Below are 15,045 nucleotides of genomic sequence, written 5' to 3' on the forward strand. Positions count from 1 at the left end.
CCAGAAAGAAGAAGAAGAAAGAAGGCTTCCGATCTGGCTGGTCCGATGCGCACGATCTGCGCGACCATCGCGAGATAGCTTTAGAGAGCGCATCAGCAAAATGACGACACAGCAGCATACACGTGACACTAAGCGTCATGAGCCATGTCCGGATACCTAACTAGCGGAATATCATGGACAGCAGTATGCGTATACAACGAGACAAGACTTTTTTGTATTTCTTGCAATGAAACAGCGTATCAGTTAAGCTTGTCTCTTGTAGTCGTACAAGCGTTCAGCAAGCAGAGTAGCTGCGCAGGTGGCTGCTTTCCTCATGGGTGCCGCGGCCGGACATGTGAAAACTTCGGCGAACGACGGATGGTCCCAGAGTGGTGCGTTGCACCGATGGCGGCCTCGCGCGTCGCCGCACTCCAGGTAGCACCAGACGGCGTATTGCAGCTGAGGACCGGACAGCTGGGGCACATCCGCTAAGAAGGCCGCCACGGCTTCTCCCCGCTCTTGCGTCTCAAGGACGTGCCGGAGGGCTGCCACTTCCAGCAGGCGGGTCGTGGCCTGGGACTCTTGCTCCAGTGCTTGAACGACGCGCCGGGCACATTCGCTGACAGGACGGCTCTGGCTGTAGGCCTGTCCCGCCCACGACACGTTTCCCCGATCAATGAAGCCTTTGTCCACCACCAGGGCAAGCAGCGCGGAAGACATCAACGATGCCAGGCCTCCGAGCTTAAAAACGAGTGGTGCATCAGAGTGGTAAAAAGGAACAGCGATCACGTCAGGAAGCAAGCGAAAGTCCGCGCCGCCATCGTCACCGTTGTCGACCAATTCATAAAAGATTGGTCCTAGCCGTTTTGAGTAGACTTGGGGAAAAGTCACTTTGTCTCTGTCGGAATGACTGAAACCCGCTTTTAGCCGGAGCCAATTCTCAAAGCTATCAGTGGACATGTCGCTGAAGTTTTGGTATGCGTCATCGAGGTAGGCATCGCTTGACTTCGCCACAATCTCGAAAGGTCCTCTGTCCGCGTTGATGGTCCTGTTCTTCTGACTGTCGTGGCCATGGCGTTCGTCGTAAGCACCGAAGCTGAATGCCGGAACAAACGGCCTGAGTGCCTGCAAAATGAACTCGTAGGCGTGAGTGAGATTGCGATGCAGCGTTCTCAGATCCCGCTCGACAGCTTCGGTAAAGAAGTTCCGCACGTACGGTGCCGCAAACGCCCGCCCTGCGTACTTCAGCAGCATACGGTGGCACTTGAATTGCTGATTCAGTAGGGCGCGTTCTTGACTTCCGGCCACCTCGACCATCCAAGGTCCATGGTAGTTCGCTGCCAGTGTCTCGATGACGTACCACCTTAGATACTGCTGTGCCGCGGGTGCCCCGATTTTTGCAGGCAAGGAGAGCACCTTTCGGACGAAAGCTGCGTGGTACACGGTGTACACGAGGGGACCGGTGTGGTCCAAGCAGGCGTGCAGAAGCAGCCGCCACACCTGCCCGTCGATTCCCGGCACAAAAGAACCGACTGTAGCATGGTCATAAAGCTGTCTGCCTTCGGTCTCCTCGGGCTGCAGCAGCTCGCTGCCTAGCTCTAGCGTAACCCGGTTGTCTAGGCCTCGGAGTTGTGCTGAGGTCATGTCGTCGATAGAAGGCTGTGAGCTGACCGCGGCACGCGAACCTAGGTAACTCGACGCGAAGAACTGGTGCAGCGCGTCGAAGTCAGCCTCTAGCGGCAGTCGACGAGACCTGCGAGCGAAATGCTTCTTCGCCCACATACTCGGAGCCAGGGCGAGCAACGAGGCATTCCTCTCGAGTTTGAAGGTGATCAGAGGCGCCATATGCCAGCGGGTTTCCAGTGAGCAGGAGGCGTTGACCATGTCGTGCGGGCCTGTCCAGACCGGCGGAGCGAAGAGCCCGGCTTCCATGAGCATGTGTCGCACGGCTTCCATGGAACTGCGGTTTTTCGCGACCAGGTCTTCACAGGCCTGAAATGCCATGGCCGCTTTCTGCACTGCTGTCTGTGATGAAGGTGCGGTGACTGCGACCTTTCTGTTCAGCTCATTCACGGCGCGAACCACTCGCTGCAGCAGCACCCTTTTGACCGTGTCCTGAAACGTAACACGAAAGAGGTTAAAGGGAGACAAGCCACAGCTAATTTCGGGCAGTTGCAGTCAACATGCGGCATCTGAATAATATAATCTTTGCTTAAGGTCATAGCTCCACGACACGTGCGGGCCCAAAAACGCTATAGCCAAATTTAAAGTTGAGCAGAGTAAGCAGTTTGGCTTGTTGGTTGAACATTGTAAATGTCTACAGCGCGGAACCGATGAATACGAAGACAGGAGAGGCACACAAGAACACACACAGCGCTGACTTTCAACAAGAATGCTTATTTTTTTTTTTTGCGGTGCACAGCTAGTTTTGCACCGGCTAAATAAACATTCTTGTTTAAAGTCAGCGCTGTGTCTGTGTCCTTGTGCGCCTCTCCCGTCTTCGTCTTTATCGGTTCCGCGCTGTAGCCTTCTACAAATTTAAAGACTGCATCGCCATCAAAGCGGTGGGTCTGTCCCCACTATACGCTGCCTTGTGGCATCATGGGAGATGCTAACACGCAGAAGCACTCCGTCATTGGTCACAAATTCGGCAGTAGCTGGCGACGTCGACGTTGGTAGGCCTGGGATATCTTTAGAAAAGGGTTCCAGAAGGGCATCAGCTGTTTTTTGCATGCGTTGTGGTTGCCTAGGCGCAGGAGAAACAGACAGTGTGTCTGCGGCGTGCGGCGCACAAGCTCTTTTATTTTTCCTTTATAAAGTTGGCCCGTTTCTTGCACTGTCTGCATTGTTAAATGTTGGACTCGGATATCAATACATAAAACAGAACGACCTTGAATTTATCAGATTCAATGTCATTAAATATCACACATAATTTATTATTTATAAACTACTGAAATCGACTCTGATTATTAAAACTGTAGAGTTCGATACAAAATCACAATCTTTAGTGATCAAGATGCATAGCAGTGGCGGACATCAGAATTGGGTGGATAGTCGCCAATAATTGCACAAATAGATAATAAGATCACCAATAATCATAACTAAGATTAAAGCTAGTTTTTCTGGAACAAATAAACTATTTAAGTCATAGGCATAGGGGAGCATGTTGTTAACTGCAGAATTGAAGATGGCCAATACGCATAACATAACCATTTGCAAAAGCTCTGTGCTATATAGCACCGGTTTTTATAGACGCACGTATTCAAAATGCACGCCAATTCACTGTTCTTAAACGTGCTTAGCGCGCGCACACACGGACGTTTGCCAGGGAAGTAGGGCAATGCCTGGGAAGCACTCCGCGTGGGCAGTACATAAGTGATCAGCAGGAAGCGCGTTCTCACCGTTTGTTGGGCGTCCCAGGAGCCGCACACGTGACCGTAGAAGTCGTCACACGGCCTGACAGTGCGCGACAGGCTCGTCTTGAGCGTGGTGGCAAACTGGGCGCACGCAGCACTTTTGCAGCCTGATGTTTGACGCTGCGGCTCGGCCGTCACTGGCGCATCCATGAGGTGGATGCCACAGTAGACCGCCAGGACGACCAGCAGCAGGGCGCAGCAGGCGCCGAACATCGCCGTCACGGTCCACTGTGGCATCTTCACCATGGTTATCAGGCCCACGCGCTGGCCAGTTTCGTCCATGTAGGGTTCCGTATTCGTATCCACTTGCTCCGCCATTCTCAAAATCTGCGAGGAACAAATTCTACATAAATGGATCTGCACTCGCCGAAGAGCGTGCTGCCGACGCACGCACCGAAAACTTGCAGAGATCATTTTGTTTTGCTCATGAAGTGCTTGAAGAATGATTAACATCTTTGGGAGTAACTGAAGGGACGTTAGCGTAGACGTTTGCTTGATATTTTGATAACCGAGGCTACTTACATTTAAAGATGTCTGAGGCAGCCGTAGCGCTGCAAACGTACCAGCTCTATATTTCCGTAACGGCATTTTTTGCATAAGGGAATGTGATGTCGACGCTGGCTTTTGGCGCGCAGTTTGGATGCTTAGATATTCATATGACAAAGATTCCTTTTGTTGTATCCTCCTGAGACCCGAACACAACCATGGGATATAATCGCTCTTCAAGGTGGTTTTTATTGTCTACTGTTATGCTATGAATTTGAAAAACAATTTTTTAAGATTAATATACCACGGTTAGGTGCCAAAACCTGCGTCTCGGTGTAGGTGAAAAAAATAACTATCTCCATTATCTCCTCATGTTTACTATGGGGAAAACTGCTTTTCATTGCTTAAACGCAGAGATGAACATGTACCTACGTGTACTACATTGCTATATTATTCTCGCGTCCGGTATTTTCATGCAATCTCAGTGATTTCGAAACACACCTCAAAGTTGCTTTCGGCCGTCTAGGACGACACAGAGGTCTAGATAAATTGAGTGCCAAATTTCTCGAAAGCGGATGACAAGTAAAGGAGTAAACCACTTCTTTACAGTTACATATGCGCCGTACTTAATACCCATAATGAATATCTTGCGTGATCACTTCCGAGTGAATTTGAAAAAAAAATGTTGAAGGCAATGTGCAATGTATTGTACAAGGGGTCTTAGAAGGCTATAGGGTCTACCTGCTAACGGTAGCCAAGCTGTTCAGTGAAAAAAAAGACAATTTAAAAAACACGGTGCATATAGTCACGAAATGACACTTGAGGATGTGCATAGCGTCGGCAAGACAGACAGCACGACAAGATGGCGTGGATACTCTAAAGCCCGCGTCCTCAGTCTCTGCTCTTTTTCAGCGCCCGCATCTTGCAGAGCGCGCGTCACAGTCTAACTTCTTTTTAGTGTGGGCTCGTGACACCTTGTGGCAATATATACAATAATAAACCTTACGGTTCTCCGTCATCAGAGTTCTGCATGACAACCGAACACCGTAATTCTTATAATTGTGTCAACTTGGCTAACGTTAGCTGGGACTCACGGTATATATCATGTCTAATCAGTGTTTTAGGCTAGGCACCTTGACTGCACTTATCACGCGGCGGAACTGCTGCAGCCACGGAATACCGACATGTAAAGGCGCATTCACACCAAGCGAGTCGCAGAAATGGCGCGACCAACTTCGTCGTATGTAGTCTCTTCGGTAGAATAGCGACTTGTTTCAGACCGGCTATTTGCTGTTGTCTTTTTCCCAGCTCAGTGAGTGGAATAGACCAACGGTTCCTAGATAGCAGGCACTCTTCTTTCTGACGTCATGCTACTTGGACCGCAATTTCAACTGTCAAGCCCGGCGTGACGAAAGCGATGACGTCAAAATTACCGCGGCTTACTCGGGGAGCAAACAAACCCATTAGATTCTATGGCAGTCGGGAAAGGTGGTAGCACGACGTCATGGATCGAAGTGCACAGGCATTGTGCTATCTAGGCGAATAGGTATGTACCCGCCGCGGTGGCTCAGTCAGCTAAGGCGTTGCGCTGCCGAGCACGAGGTCGCGGGATCGAATTCCGACCGCGGCGGCCGCATTTCGATGGAGGCGAAATGCAAAAACGCCCGTGTGCTTGCATTGTAGTGCACGTTAAAGAACCCCAGGTGGGCAAAATTAATCCGGAGCCGTCCACTACGGCGTGCCTCATAATCAGAACTGATTTTGGCACGTAAAACCCCTGAAAAAAGAAGAAGTGAATGGGAATGCAGATTGGGTATGTGCCACTGGGTACACCCGAATAAACAAACAGAACAAGTGGCAGGAAGTTATGAAGTCGGCAACACCGCAAAAGTGAAGTAGTCGGCTTCCGAGAAGCGGAAAAGTGCGTAAGAAGCGCTGCCGAGCGTAAGCAGAGAAGTTGAGCGAAATATATGGGACCAGGGTGTGCACCGACCAATATTCGTTGAGCTATATAGAAGTGCAGTAGCAGTGAAGACATTTCAGTAAACATCAAAGAAGGATTCCCGCATCACCGACTCTGGCATATGCATAGGATCCGCAAATGGATCCGCGTGTGTTCAATACACGAGTGACACTGCACCATAATGACAATAAAATGTCACTGGAATTCATAAACCTAGGATAACGACAATAGGAGTGACTGCTTTTGCGGAATCCCCGTCCGTATTCACAAAACTCCTCTTATCTTTACTCTGACGAGAAAGTGTTTCCTCATCAGGTGGCACACAGGCGCACGCCACTCGTGATAGCGACACGCGTACGTGATCACTGACGGAAACTTGCGTGCGAGAAGCTTTACGAACGCGCGCTGCGCCAGGCCTGTAATGAGGAAGTCAGCATATGCTAGATGAATTCAATGTCATTTAACCAAGGACTGCTTAGGAAAGGAGTCGCCATCGTGACTATATGTACACGCATGCGTTGAAATATTCGCGCCCTTCACAACGTCCTCATTAAATTCAACTAATTCCGGGTGCTTATTTTTTTCCGCTTGGCATTGTGCCCTTCAACGACGCTATATTCGGATATCTTACAACAGATATCTAGGCAGAACCATTTATGGGTACTGTAGACTGGTACACAAGTTCAGAATTGAGGACAAGAATAGTGAGACACGATTTTTTTGTTGCTTTTTTTACAAGAGCGTATACATGGTCACATTAAGGGCTCTCAGATTGTTCAATCGATTTCCGCAAATTCTCCTGCGCGACCATTGTGGTACCATGACTTATTTCATGTAAAAAAGCTGCGTCTAACTCACCACGTAATTTCTGTGTAAACGTTAATGAATACGCCTAGCTGTACCCCCCCCCCCCCCCATCATAATACCCAGCAAACCATGTTTCTTCCAAATCTGTATTTCATACCTGTATGAAATATTCGTTTGCATCTTTCAGAGCTCTGTAACGTCATTCGGACGGCGTGCCATTATTCAGGAAACTCACTGTTTACGGAAAATAATAGCTTTCACCTCAGTGCGAGCCGCTGTCTTGTAATCCAAACATCGCGATGAAAACGTGTCGCGCGTAATCAAGCCTACAGAAGTCTCACACATTTCGCAGTCTCACACTTAGTACATTGCCGAAAGACACCTGGATACGCGGTAAACTATTCCGTATGTTTAGCGAGGCACGAACGAGGCAGATGGTTACCTTAACACCGTACGGACCGATGCGTAAACGCAGCAGAGCTACATGGAATTCCCCAGTGACCGCGGGCTATACGAGCGAAAGGTTCTCACCGGTCTGGTTCAGTCTCGTCGTCCATGTCAAGGGCACCACCGCGCAGCGCCCATAGCCAGGTGCCCCCCGCCTCAGGTACTGTGTCGCGGTAGCAAAACTGACTCAGTACCGAAGACCATGCAGACTCACAGCGGAGATGCCCGGCCGTTCGGCATTTGAACTTGCTAGCGGCGGACGATGGACGAACCAAACGTTCCGAAGCGCGCGGAAGTAGCAATGACGCTGGTGGCTTCCCGACCACGAAATGAAGACGAAGAGCAGTTACTAGGGCGCATATACCACTGAAAAGAAAAATTATTCTGCGATGTCTTACGTTGTTATAGGAAACTACATCACCGACGATAAAGACTGGGCGTTACGCACGTAATGGAGATTTCGGAGCTTAAAACTCCACGTGCTTCAACTTCGGCTCATAGATTATCACCCAACATTTTCTTGTTAGTGTGTAAGTTAGGCAAGAAGAACCCGAAGCGGTAACTTAGTGGCTATCGTGTTGCGCTGCTAAGCCCAAAGTCGCGCGATCAATTCCCGGCCGTGGCGGCCGCATTTCGGTGGGAGCGAAATGCAAAAATGCCCATGCCCCATGCATTGGGGACACGTTAATGATCCTCTGGTGGTCAAAAGTAATCCAGAGTCCCCCACTACGGCGTGCTTCATAATCGAATCGTGGTTTTGGCACGTGAAACCCCAGAATTCCATTCAATTTAATTAGGCGGAAAGAAGCACTTTACGACACTAGATGTGGATAAGTTAACGATAAAATGGATGAGCGTAACAAAAGTAGTTTCACTTGTCGCAGTGGACTTCTGAGGTCCAAGATAATGTCTTTTGGGTTGTTAATGAGTTCCAAGATACTTGTCGGCATCTAGTAGATCACACTGTTGTCGGCGTCTGGTACGTCAAAGTGCTAACACGCACTCTTATAACTATAGACGACATCGAGGTGTACCCCGGAAAATATTCGATAAGCACATGCGCCGCTTGAGGGATCCCGTATCGAAAAGCTTAGGAGCAGGGATATCATTGAGACCTCGAAGAAATCCCAGATATCTGCAACCCGAATAGCACTGTTGATGTTACCGAATGCTACTGACCACACTTTGCTGAGCGAGGACATGCATGGTTGGAGCTAGGCTGAGGTGTGCATCAATGAAAGGAACCGGCGAGGTGAGGTAGGTCTTGGGGATGATGGACGTTCTACACCTAAGAACCAGAATTTCTTCTTGTGAAGGCGTGGATCGTATAGCCTCTTCATGATTGTTTGCGCGCTCCCTGACGTGGCGTGATGTACGCGTTACGCGCGGTTCGTCGGAGCGTAGGAGATGAGTAGCTGGCGAGAGCGACAACGACGACAACAACAACAGCAGCGGCGGCGGCACCCGCCGCCATTCAAAAACGTCACATGCTTTCTCATTTTTATTCTTGCCCGAGTAACAAATTTGGGGTTTTAAGGGCAGCTGACTGAAACGAAGCCTACCTTTCCGTTTTCTATATCTAAAATAATAAAACACAATAAATATTTCACGTGGTAGAAAAGATTCCCTAGAAGCCCATACGTTCAGAACATGGCGGTTCATGAAGAGTTGCGCCAATTGGGAAACGGGGGCACATTTCTTCGAGAAAAAAACGAAAAACAAAACTACACCATGCTCACGCCGGGCATATTGACAAGTGTACTTGTTTATCTTTCACCAGTGACCACTTTTCACCGGCTAACAAATGTTAAACGTTAACGCTCGGCGCAGGACGCACCTGCATGTATCGGAAGCTTCTCGAACGTTATCGATGCTTCTATCCGTTGTCTGTTGTCAACGACGATTATACCCGCCGCGGTGGCTCAGTTAACTAAGGCATTGCGCTACTGAGCACGAGGTCGGGGGATTGAATCCCGGCCGCGGCGGCCGCATTGCGATGGAAGCGAAATGCAAAAACACCCGTGTGCTTGCGTTGCAGTGCACGTTAAAGGGGTGGTCAAAATTAATCAGGAGCCCTCCACTACGGCGTGCCTCATAATCAGAACTGGTTTTGGCACGTAAAATCCCAGAAAGAAGAAGAACCGACGCTTATGTAATCTGATTGTATGAGCGACGCGAATTGTATAGTACATTCTGGAAGACACGCGGGCACCAGGAACCTTCGATGGCTCATGTATAAAAGCCGACGCATTTCGGCGCTGATCAGATTTCGACGATTGGCGACTCTGTTCGCCGCTATCGCTGTGCTTCGAGTGCAACTTGCTTTTCTGGGCACAGGTTCGCCCAATAAAGTCCGTTTCGTCATTCACAGTTGTGCGACTGTTTTCTTCACGGTCACTACTAGGTGACATCTCGATGTCACGTAGCAGTGACGGTGAAGAAAACAGTCGAATAGCGCACACATTAGTACAATAAAAATGGCAAAGTCGCACTTTCGCCCGAGAGGCGAAGCATTAATAGCAATAGCAAAATATTAGATTACACGCCATTATTCAGGAAACTCACTGTTTACGGAAAATAATAACTTTCACCTCAGTTCGAGCCGCTGTCTTGTAATCCAAACATCCCGATGAAAACGTGTCGCGCGCGTGCCCGGCACGCGCAGTTCGCGACCGTAGACCGACTGGCATGTACAACAATTTTGGCTCCATGTGCGTGGCGGTTTCCCGCCAGTTGTGCGGGAAACCGCCACGGGTTTCAAAACGGATGACTAACATGACAGATAGGTCATGACATCAATAACTTCACATATGCTCACCAGTTACGTCATGATTAACGATAATAAAATCACGTGTGGCGCATAGCCGCATTGGATATGCGGGTATCAGCCAGGGACAAGAAAGAAAGAAAGAAAGAAGGAAGGAAGGAAGGAAAGAAAGGGAGAAAGAAAGAAAGAAGGAATGTAAGAAAGAAATTACGTGCGGCTCATACCCGCGTTGGATATGTGGGTATGAGCACCACCACCTAGATAGCAGAAGGCCCGTTCACTCCGATCCATGAAGCCATGCTATCTGGCCCTAAATTTCCATTGCCAAGCCCGGTGTGATGAAAGCGATGACGTCAAAATCACCGCTGCTTACTCGGGAGCATCCCCATTCGATTTTATGACAGTCGGGCCAGGTAGCGTGACGTCACGGATCGGAGTGAACAGGCCTTCTGCTATCTAGGTGGCGTTGTTATAAGGCGCCTAGAGCAGGAGCGGGAGAGATCTCGCAGGATCCTGACACGGCCGTGCAGTGTGCCGCGGCTATGAACGCTGTGGCTCATACTCTAGTCTGTGAAGATGGGGCATATTTGGCGCAGCAAACGCACTACTTGGCCATTGCGCAGGGCGAAAACAAGACGCCGGTGTCTTGCTCTCTGACGAACATACATGCTGAAGACGCTCAGTATAATCAATAATGATAATACACAAATTCACTATATCAATATTCACTACAGCAGACCCACCATGTCACAGCTTCGCTGGCTTCCATCTTCACAGCAGTGGCAGAGCTCAGATTTTTTGGGAATACGGGGCTTGGTGCGTGTGCAGCTGGTCTCGCTTTTATAATTGTTGCTATGCGAGGTGATGCACGCGCTATTCGTCTGAAAGCGCTAGCTGTCACGAGGGAAGGAGAGTGTTAACATTGGCAAAGATTCATCCGTTTCATGCCTAAGTCTAGGGCCGAATAGGTAGGACATCCGGCTATTATTCCGTGTGGCACCCCGATTAAAATCCCCCACCATACACATTCTCTTTATTGAAGAGGCCTCAAACACGGTCAGACAGGCATACTCACCGCAGAGTGCCGGTAAGAGGCGAAGAATTTGTCGCATTAGAACAAGTGTACCACGTTATCTGTAGTGGTCATGTGAGCCTTATCGTTTTGCTAGTTGAATTATGCTCCGTGGGCGTCTAGCTTAGAGAGACAATATACCGGAAATGCTCGCCTATTGTTTGGCAGTAGCCATAAATATCAGGAGTCACCGACGAAGCCACTCATAGCCTTTGCAAGTGTCAGACATCGCGGAATAAAAGGAAAACCTTTTTTTAATATATCGCCAGTGCATCAGATACTGCGAAGCCATGCAAGCTTTTGAAGAAAGGTGAGCGCTGGAGTTGGGGCCATTACCAAAACAGGAAGCACTCCGCAACCTGCCTAGATATTGGATTAGACAGATGAGTTAAAGCAACCCGACTTGAACAGAAAGTTCGGAAGACAACTTAGACAAGCCACCTAGGTCTAGCTGTGATTCTGCTTCGGGCGCAATCAGACAAAACTTAAAAGGGTATGAATGAGAGGTATAGTTGGTAAGAATCCATCGCTGAAAAAACAGGCCGAAATAAACGCGGACGAGGGAGAAACACAGGACAAGCGCTGTTTTTATTGCGATAGCACTCATATGGAAACTCCAAGCGGATTTCTGCCGTCGGCGTCGCCGTCGCCGTGAGGTTCCACATAAAGTCCAAGGGCGATAAAATCGCCGCGCGCCGTATGCTGTATATGCGAGTGAAAGCGTGCGAGGGATGCGCGCTTTCACGGAGAGCGAACGCACGGCGGAGAGCAAACACCACTTCTTCCGTCGTGCGAAAGACCGTGGGGGGATTGGAGGGAGGGGAGGCGACGTTTAGCTGCGGCACCAAATGCATATCTTGCGACCATTGGAGATTGTTGTGGAAAGGACTGAAAAGTTGGGTTAAGTGCAACGCGATAACTGTCTCTCAATAGAGGACACCTCAACCGCGTTGCACAGAGGGGAAGTGGGATTGACAGTTAGAGGAGAGAAAGATCGCAGAGGCAGCAGCAGCAGCATACAAGGCGCCGGAGGCGCCTTGTATGACCAGGCGCAAGGGGAAGTGGAATCTTGCAGGCGAAAGGAGGTAAGCGGGAAGGCAGCGCGGGGGGGGGGGTGCGGCTTCTGCTCTGCGAGCAATTGCGTACTTCTACTTTGCGCGGCGGCTAACGGTCGTGCGCACCGTATCTTGAAAGCGATCTGCATCACGGCTCCTACCTTTGTGTGCGCTGTGCTTTCGCCGCTCAGTTTCCGTTGAAGCGATAGACCGCACGAACCTTAGCTTGCTGCTGCTGGCGCGCTTGCTCACGCCAGCGTTTTGACAGCACTTGTGTGCGGTCATCGAGTGTTATCTATTCATCTTTGCTTGCGCGCTGACACCATGCTTGTTAATTCAGTCAGTAAGCGAATGGGTCCAAGTTTATGCAGCCGATAAAACTACTATCCTTACACCGCATAGCTCTCTACTAGTAAATTTGCTATCGCAACTGATGCTTCGCCTTTCGGGCGAAACTGCGACTTTTTTTTACTGCCAACTGCTTGGATAAATTGGGCTCATACACAAATACAACTTTTGAAAAAGGGTTTCAGGGGGAATTCGAATTTGGGAACTTTTGAAGCTATTGCCATGATGTGTAAAGGTGACGCAAGCTTCACAGCTCCATCGATCGCTCTTACTGAGAAAGTGTTTAGGTATCTCCGCCACGTGTATGATAGGGCATTTTGGTTTCATTCTCACGAATTCACTTTTTAATCACTTGACGCATGCGCGGTTGAAAGTGCATGATAATGCCCCCTCCCCACAAACCCCTTTTCAAAAGTTTATTTGCGTATGAGCACAATAAACCCAAGCAGTTGGCAGAGCGCTTGTCCTGTGTTTCTCCCTCGTCCGCGTTTATTTCACGGCGTTTTCTCACCGATTGACAAATAACGCCTGCAGACAAAAACTAGGTGCAAGATGAAGCGTGTCTCGCGATAGTTCATGTAAAAAATCATGCAGCATAAGCAAAAATGCCCCAAAGCCAAGATATGACGCAAAAAATAAATAGAAAACAGTTTTTCGCATCAGCAAGAACAGGGGCTTGTCGTAACGATAGGCACCAATTAGCGTAGTCAACAATAGTCTATTAAGGCTCCATATTCTGCCAGAAAAAAGATATAACAGGATGTATTGGCATGTTGGGGCAGCAACATGCCGTGTGCGTAGTTAGAAAGACGAGGTCAGTGAGCCGTAGACCCCTAGTAGAACATTCTTAGCTACATCAGGGTCATTTTATCAAACGAGAAAACGGGCAAAAGATGGGCAAGTAACAACCGACAGATAATGAAAGCAAGCTTTTATTTCGCTTGTACTAAAATAGATTAGTCTCTGCAGTCCAAGTTAAAAGAAGTTAACAAAAATGTAAACGGCATAAATATTCAAACATTAAATGAGTTAAAAGCGTTGGAATGTTAAAATGACAAGGATGTATGTCGCCCACCCTGGGCGGCCTATAAAATTTCCGCATCCGAGAGCCCCATGAGCTCGATTCACACTATTGGCTACAGGCAAGACGTTCGTGCCTGGGGCGTAGCTATGGTCTGGAGCATAACGGCTCGTCTGACCTCATCAATCGATTTTACGAGAAGCCAGGCGCCGGCGATGCCCACAGCGAGCGACCCCACGGTTACCGCCGACACCACGCTGACCAGCACGGAGTTCTCCCTTACCAAGCCGGACAACGCCTGCAAACAGCCCTGCGTGTATATCGCGCGCTCTATCGACGCAGGTGACCTCTTTGACGTGTCGGTAACACCGTAGCCGCACATAACGTTGGGAAACCTGCCCCGGCCCCTGCAGCAGGAATAGGGCACGCCGCAGCGCTCGCGGCTCGGGTTCCACTGGGAGCAGTTGAAGTAGGCGTTGTGCTGCCAGTCCAGGTAGCCCCGGGAGGTGATGCCACAGCAGCGCAGCGACGACTGGAGCGTGTTGATTAGGTTTTCCATGTCCGGGTCGTCCCTGTAGATGATTATGGCACGCCGCAGAACATTCTCGAGGCGCGAGCTGTTGGACGGGCTCAGCGTGGGCCACAAAACAGTCAGCACAGCCACGAAGAAGGCTGCAATCACGATACCAGACAGGCAAAAGCCGTACAGGCAGAGGAAGCGCGTGTTCTCGCGCAGGGCTCCGACACAGCCGAGTCCGGCTATCACGAAGACGAGGCAGCCGACGACGATGAAGAACACGGCCGGGTCGAAGGTGAGATCGACGTAGCGATGCAGGATGCGTTCCTTCACCATTAAGAGGTAGACGCCCATTAGCGCGGTCGTGCCTCCGAAGAACCAGTAGACGAAGTTCATCAAGAAGAGTATTCCCTTAAGCAGCAGCTCTGCGGACATGGCTAAGCAGTTGCGGTGCCACGTACAGAAGTACCGTGTTTAGCTCTCGTTCAAAGTATTTCTGATATTTCCGCCCTTTTTGAGGTAAGCATACAACGCACATGCGCGTTGTGCTCTCTGAAGTGTCTGCTGCCTTCACTTCATGATTTTCGAAGAATTGATCAGCTGATAAAAATGGCGTGCGCAATATATAGTCAAATGCCTAGTAAAGGCGTTGTTGCCACTTGCCAGCCATTGCTGTGGTGTAATCAAACAAACAAAAAAGAAAAAGAAAGGAGAGAGTGAGAGATAGGCAACGGAACGGTGCATTTTGCAGTGGATCGGAATATTTTATCGGGATGGTGAAAACTCTTTTTCGTTTTCTTATTTTTTTATCGTTCAACAAAGATAGGCCAGCAGATCCACCATGCATCCTGAAGTGCACGCAGCAAACAAAATAAGCCCTGCATGAAGACTATTTAATCAGACAGTGATGAGACTACCGCTGTCACCGAAGCCTGAAGCCAATCGCTTCGCAGCCTTTTCTGCGCCCGGAGAGCGGCTAAATACTTCCATCGGGACCGCTGCCAAGGCCGCTGCCGCGACATCCTAGCACTCCTGATGGATGGTTGGATGAATGGATGGATGCTATGAGCGTCGCCTTAGAAACGGGGTGGTGGGTTGCGCCACTAAGCTTTTTTTTTTCGTATTTTGCCTAATGTCTCGCATATCTTATTTTTGTTACAAACGAAA

General features: G+C 49.5%; 2 protein-coding genes across 2 annotated transcripts; both read right to left on the bottom strand.

The window, feature by feature from the left end:
* Positions 1-226: 226 nt before the first annotated feature.
* Positions 227-3,693, bottom strand: LOC125942161 (neprilysin-1-like). Its single transcript, XM_049660325.1, has 2 exons — positions 3,381-3,693; positions 227-2,094 (listed from the first exon to the last, which is right to left on the bottom strand). Exons 1-2 carry the CDS (start codon positions 3,675-3,677, stop codon positions 244-246), a joined length of 2,148 nt encoding a protein of 715 aa, XP_049516282.1. The 5' UTR covers positions 3,678-3,693; the 3' UTR covers positions 227-243.
* Positions 3,694-13,160: 9,467 nt separating this feature from the next.
* LOC119452489 (tetraspanin-33) lies at positions 13,161-14,348 on the bottom strand. Its single transcript, XM_037714609.2, has one exon. The coding sequence runs from the start codon at positions 14,311-14,313 to the stop codon at positions 13,477-13,479; it is 837 nt and encodes a 278-aa protein (XP_037570537.1). The 5' UTR covers positions 14,314-14,348; the 3' UTR covers positions 13,161-13,476.
* Positions 14,349-15,045: the final 697 nt, after the last annotated feature.

Source organism: Dermacentor silvarum, chromosome 1 (genome assembly GCF_013339745.2).
Source record: "Dermacentor silvarum isolate Dsil-2018 chromosome 1, BIME_Dsil_1.4, whole genome shotgun sequence".
Classification (NCBI taxonomy): domain Eukaryota; kingdom Metazoa; phylum Arthropoda; class Arachnida; order Ixodida; family Ixodidae; genus Dermacentor; species Dermacentor silvarum.

Bases quoted from the DNA above. Each gene is read 5' to 3' on its own strand.
- LOC125942161 (XM_049660325.1), bottom strand. From the start codon at position 3,677: ATGGACGAAACTGGCCAGCGCGTGGGCCTGATAACCATGGTGAAGATG. The intron at 2,095-3,380 runs GTGAGAACGCGC...GTTACGTTTCAG, and splicing joins CCTGGGACGCCCAACAAACG to GACACGGTCAAAAGGGTGCT.
- LOC119452489 (XM_037714609.2), bottom strand. From the start codon at position 14,313: ATGTCCGCAGAGCTGCTGCTTAAGGGAATACTCTTCTTGATGAACTTC.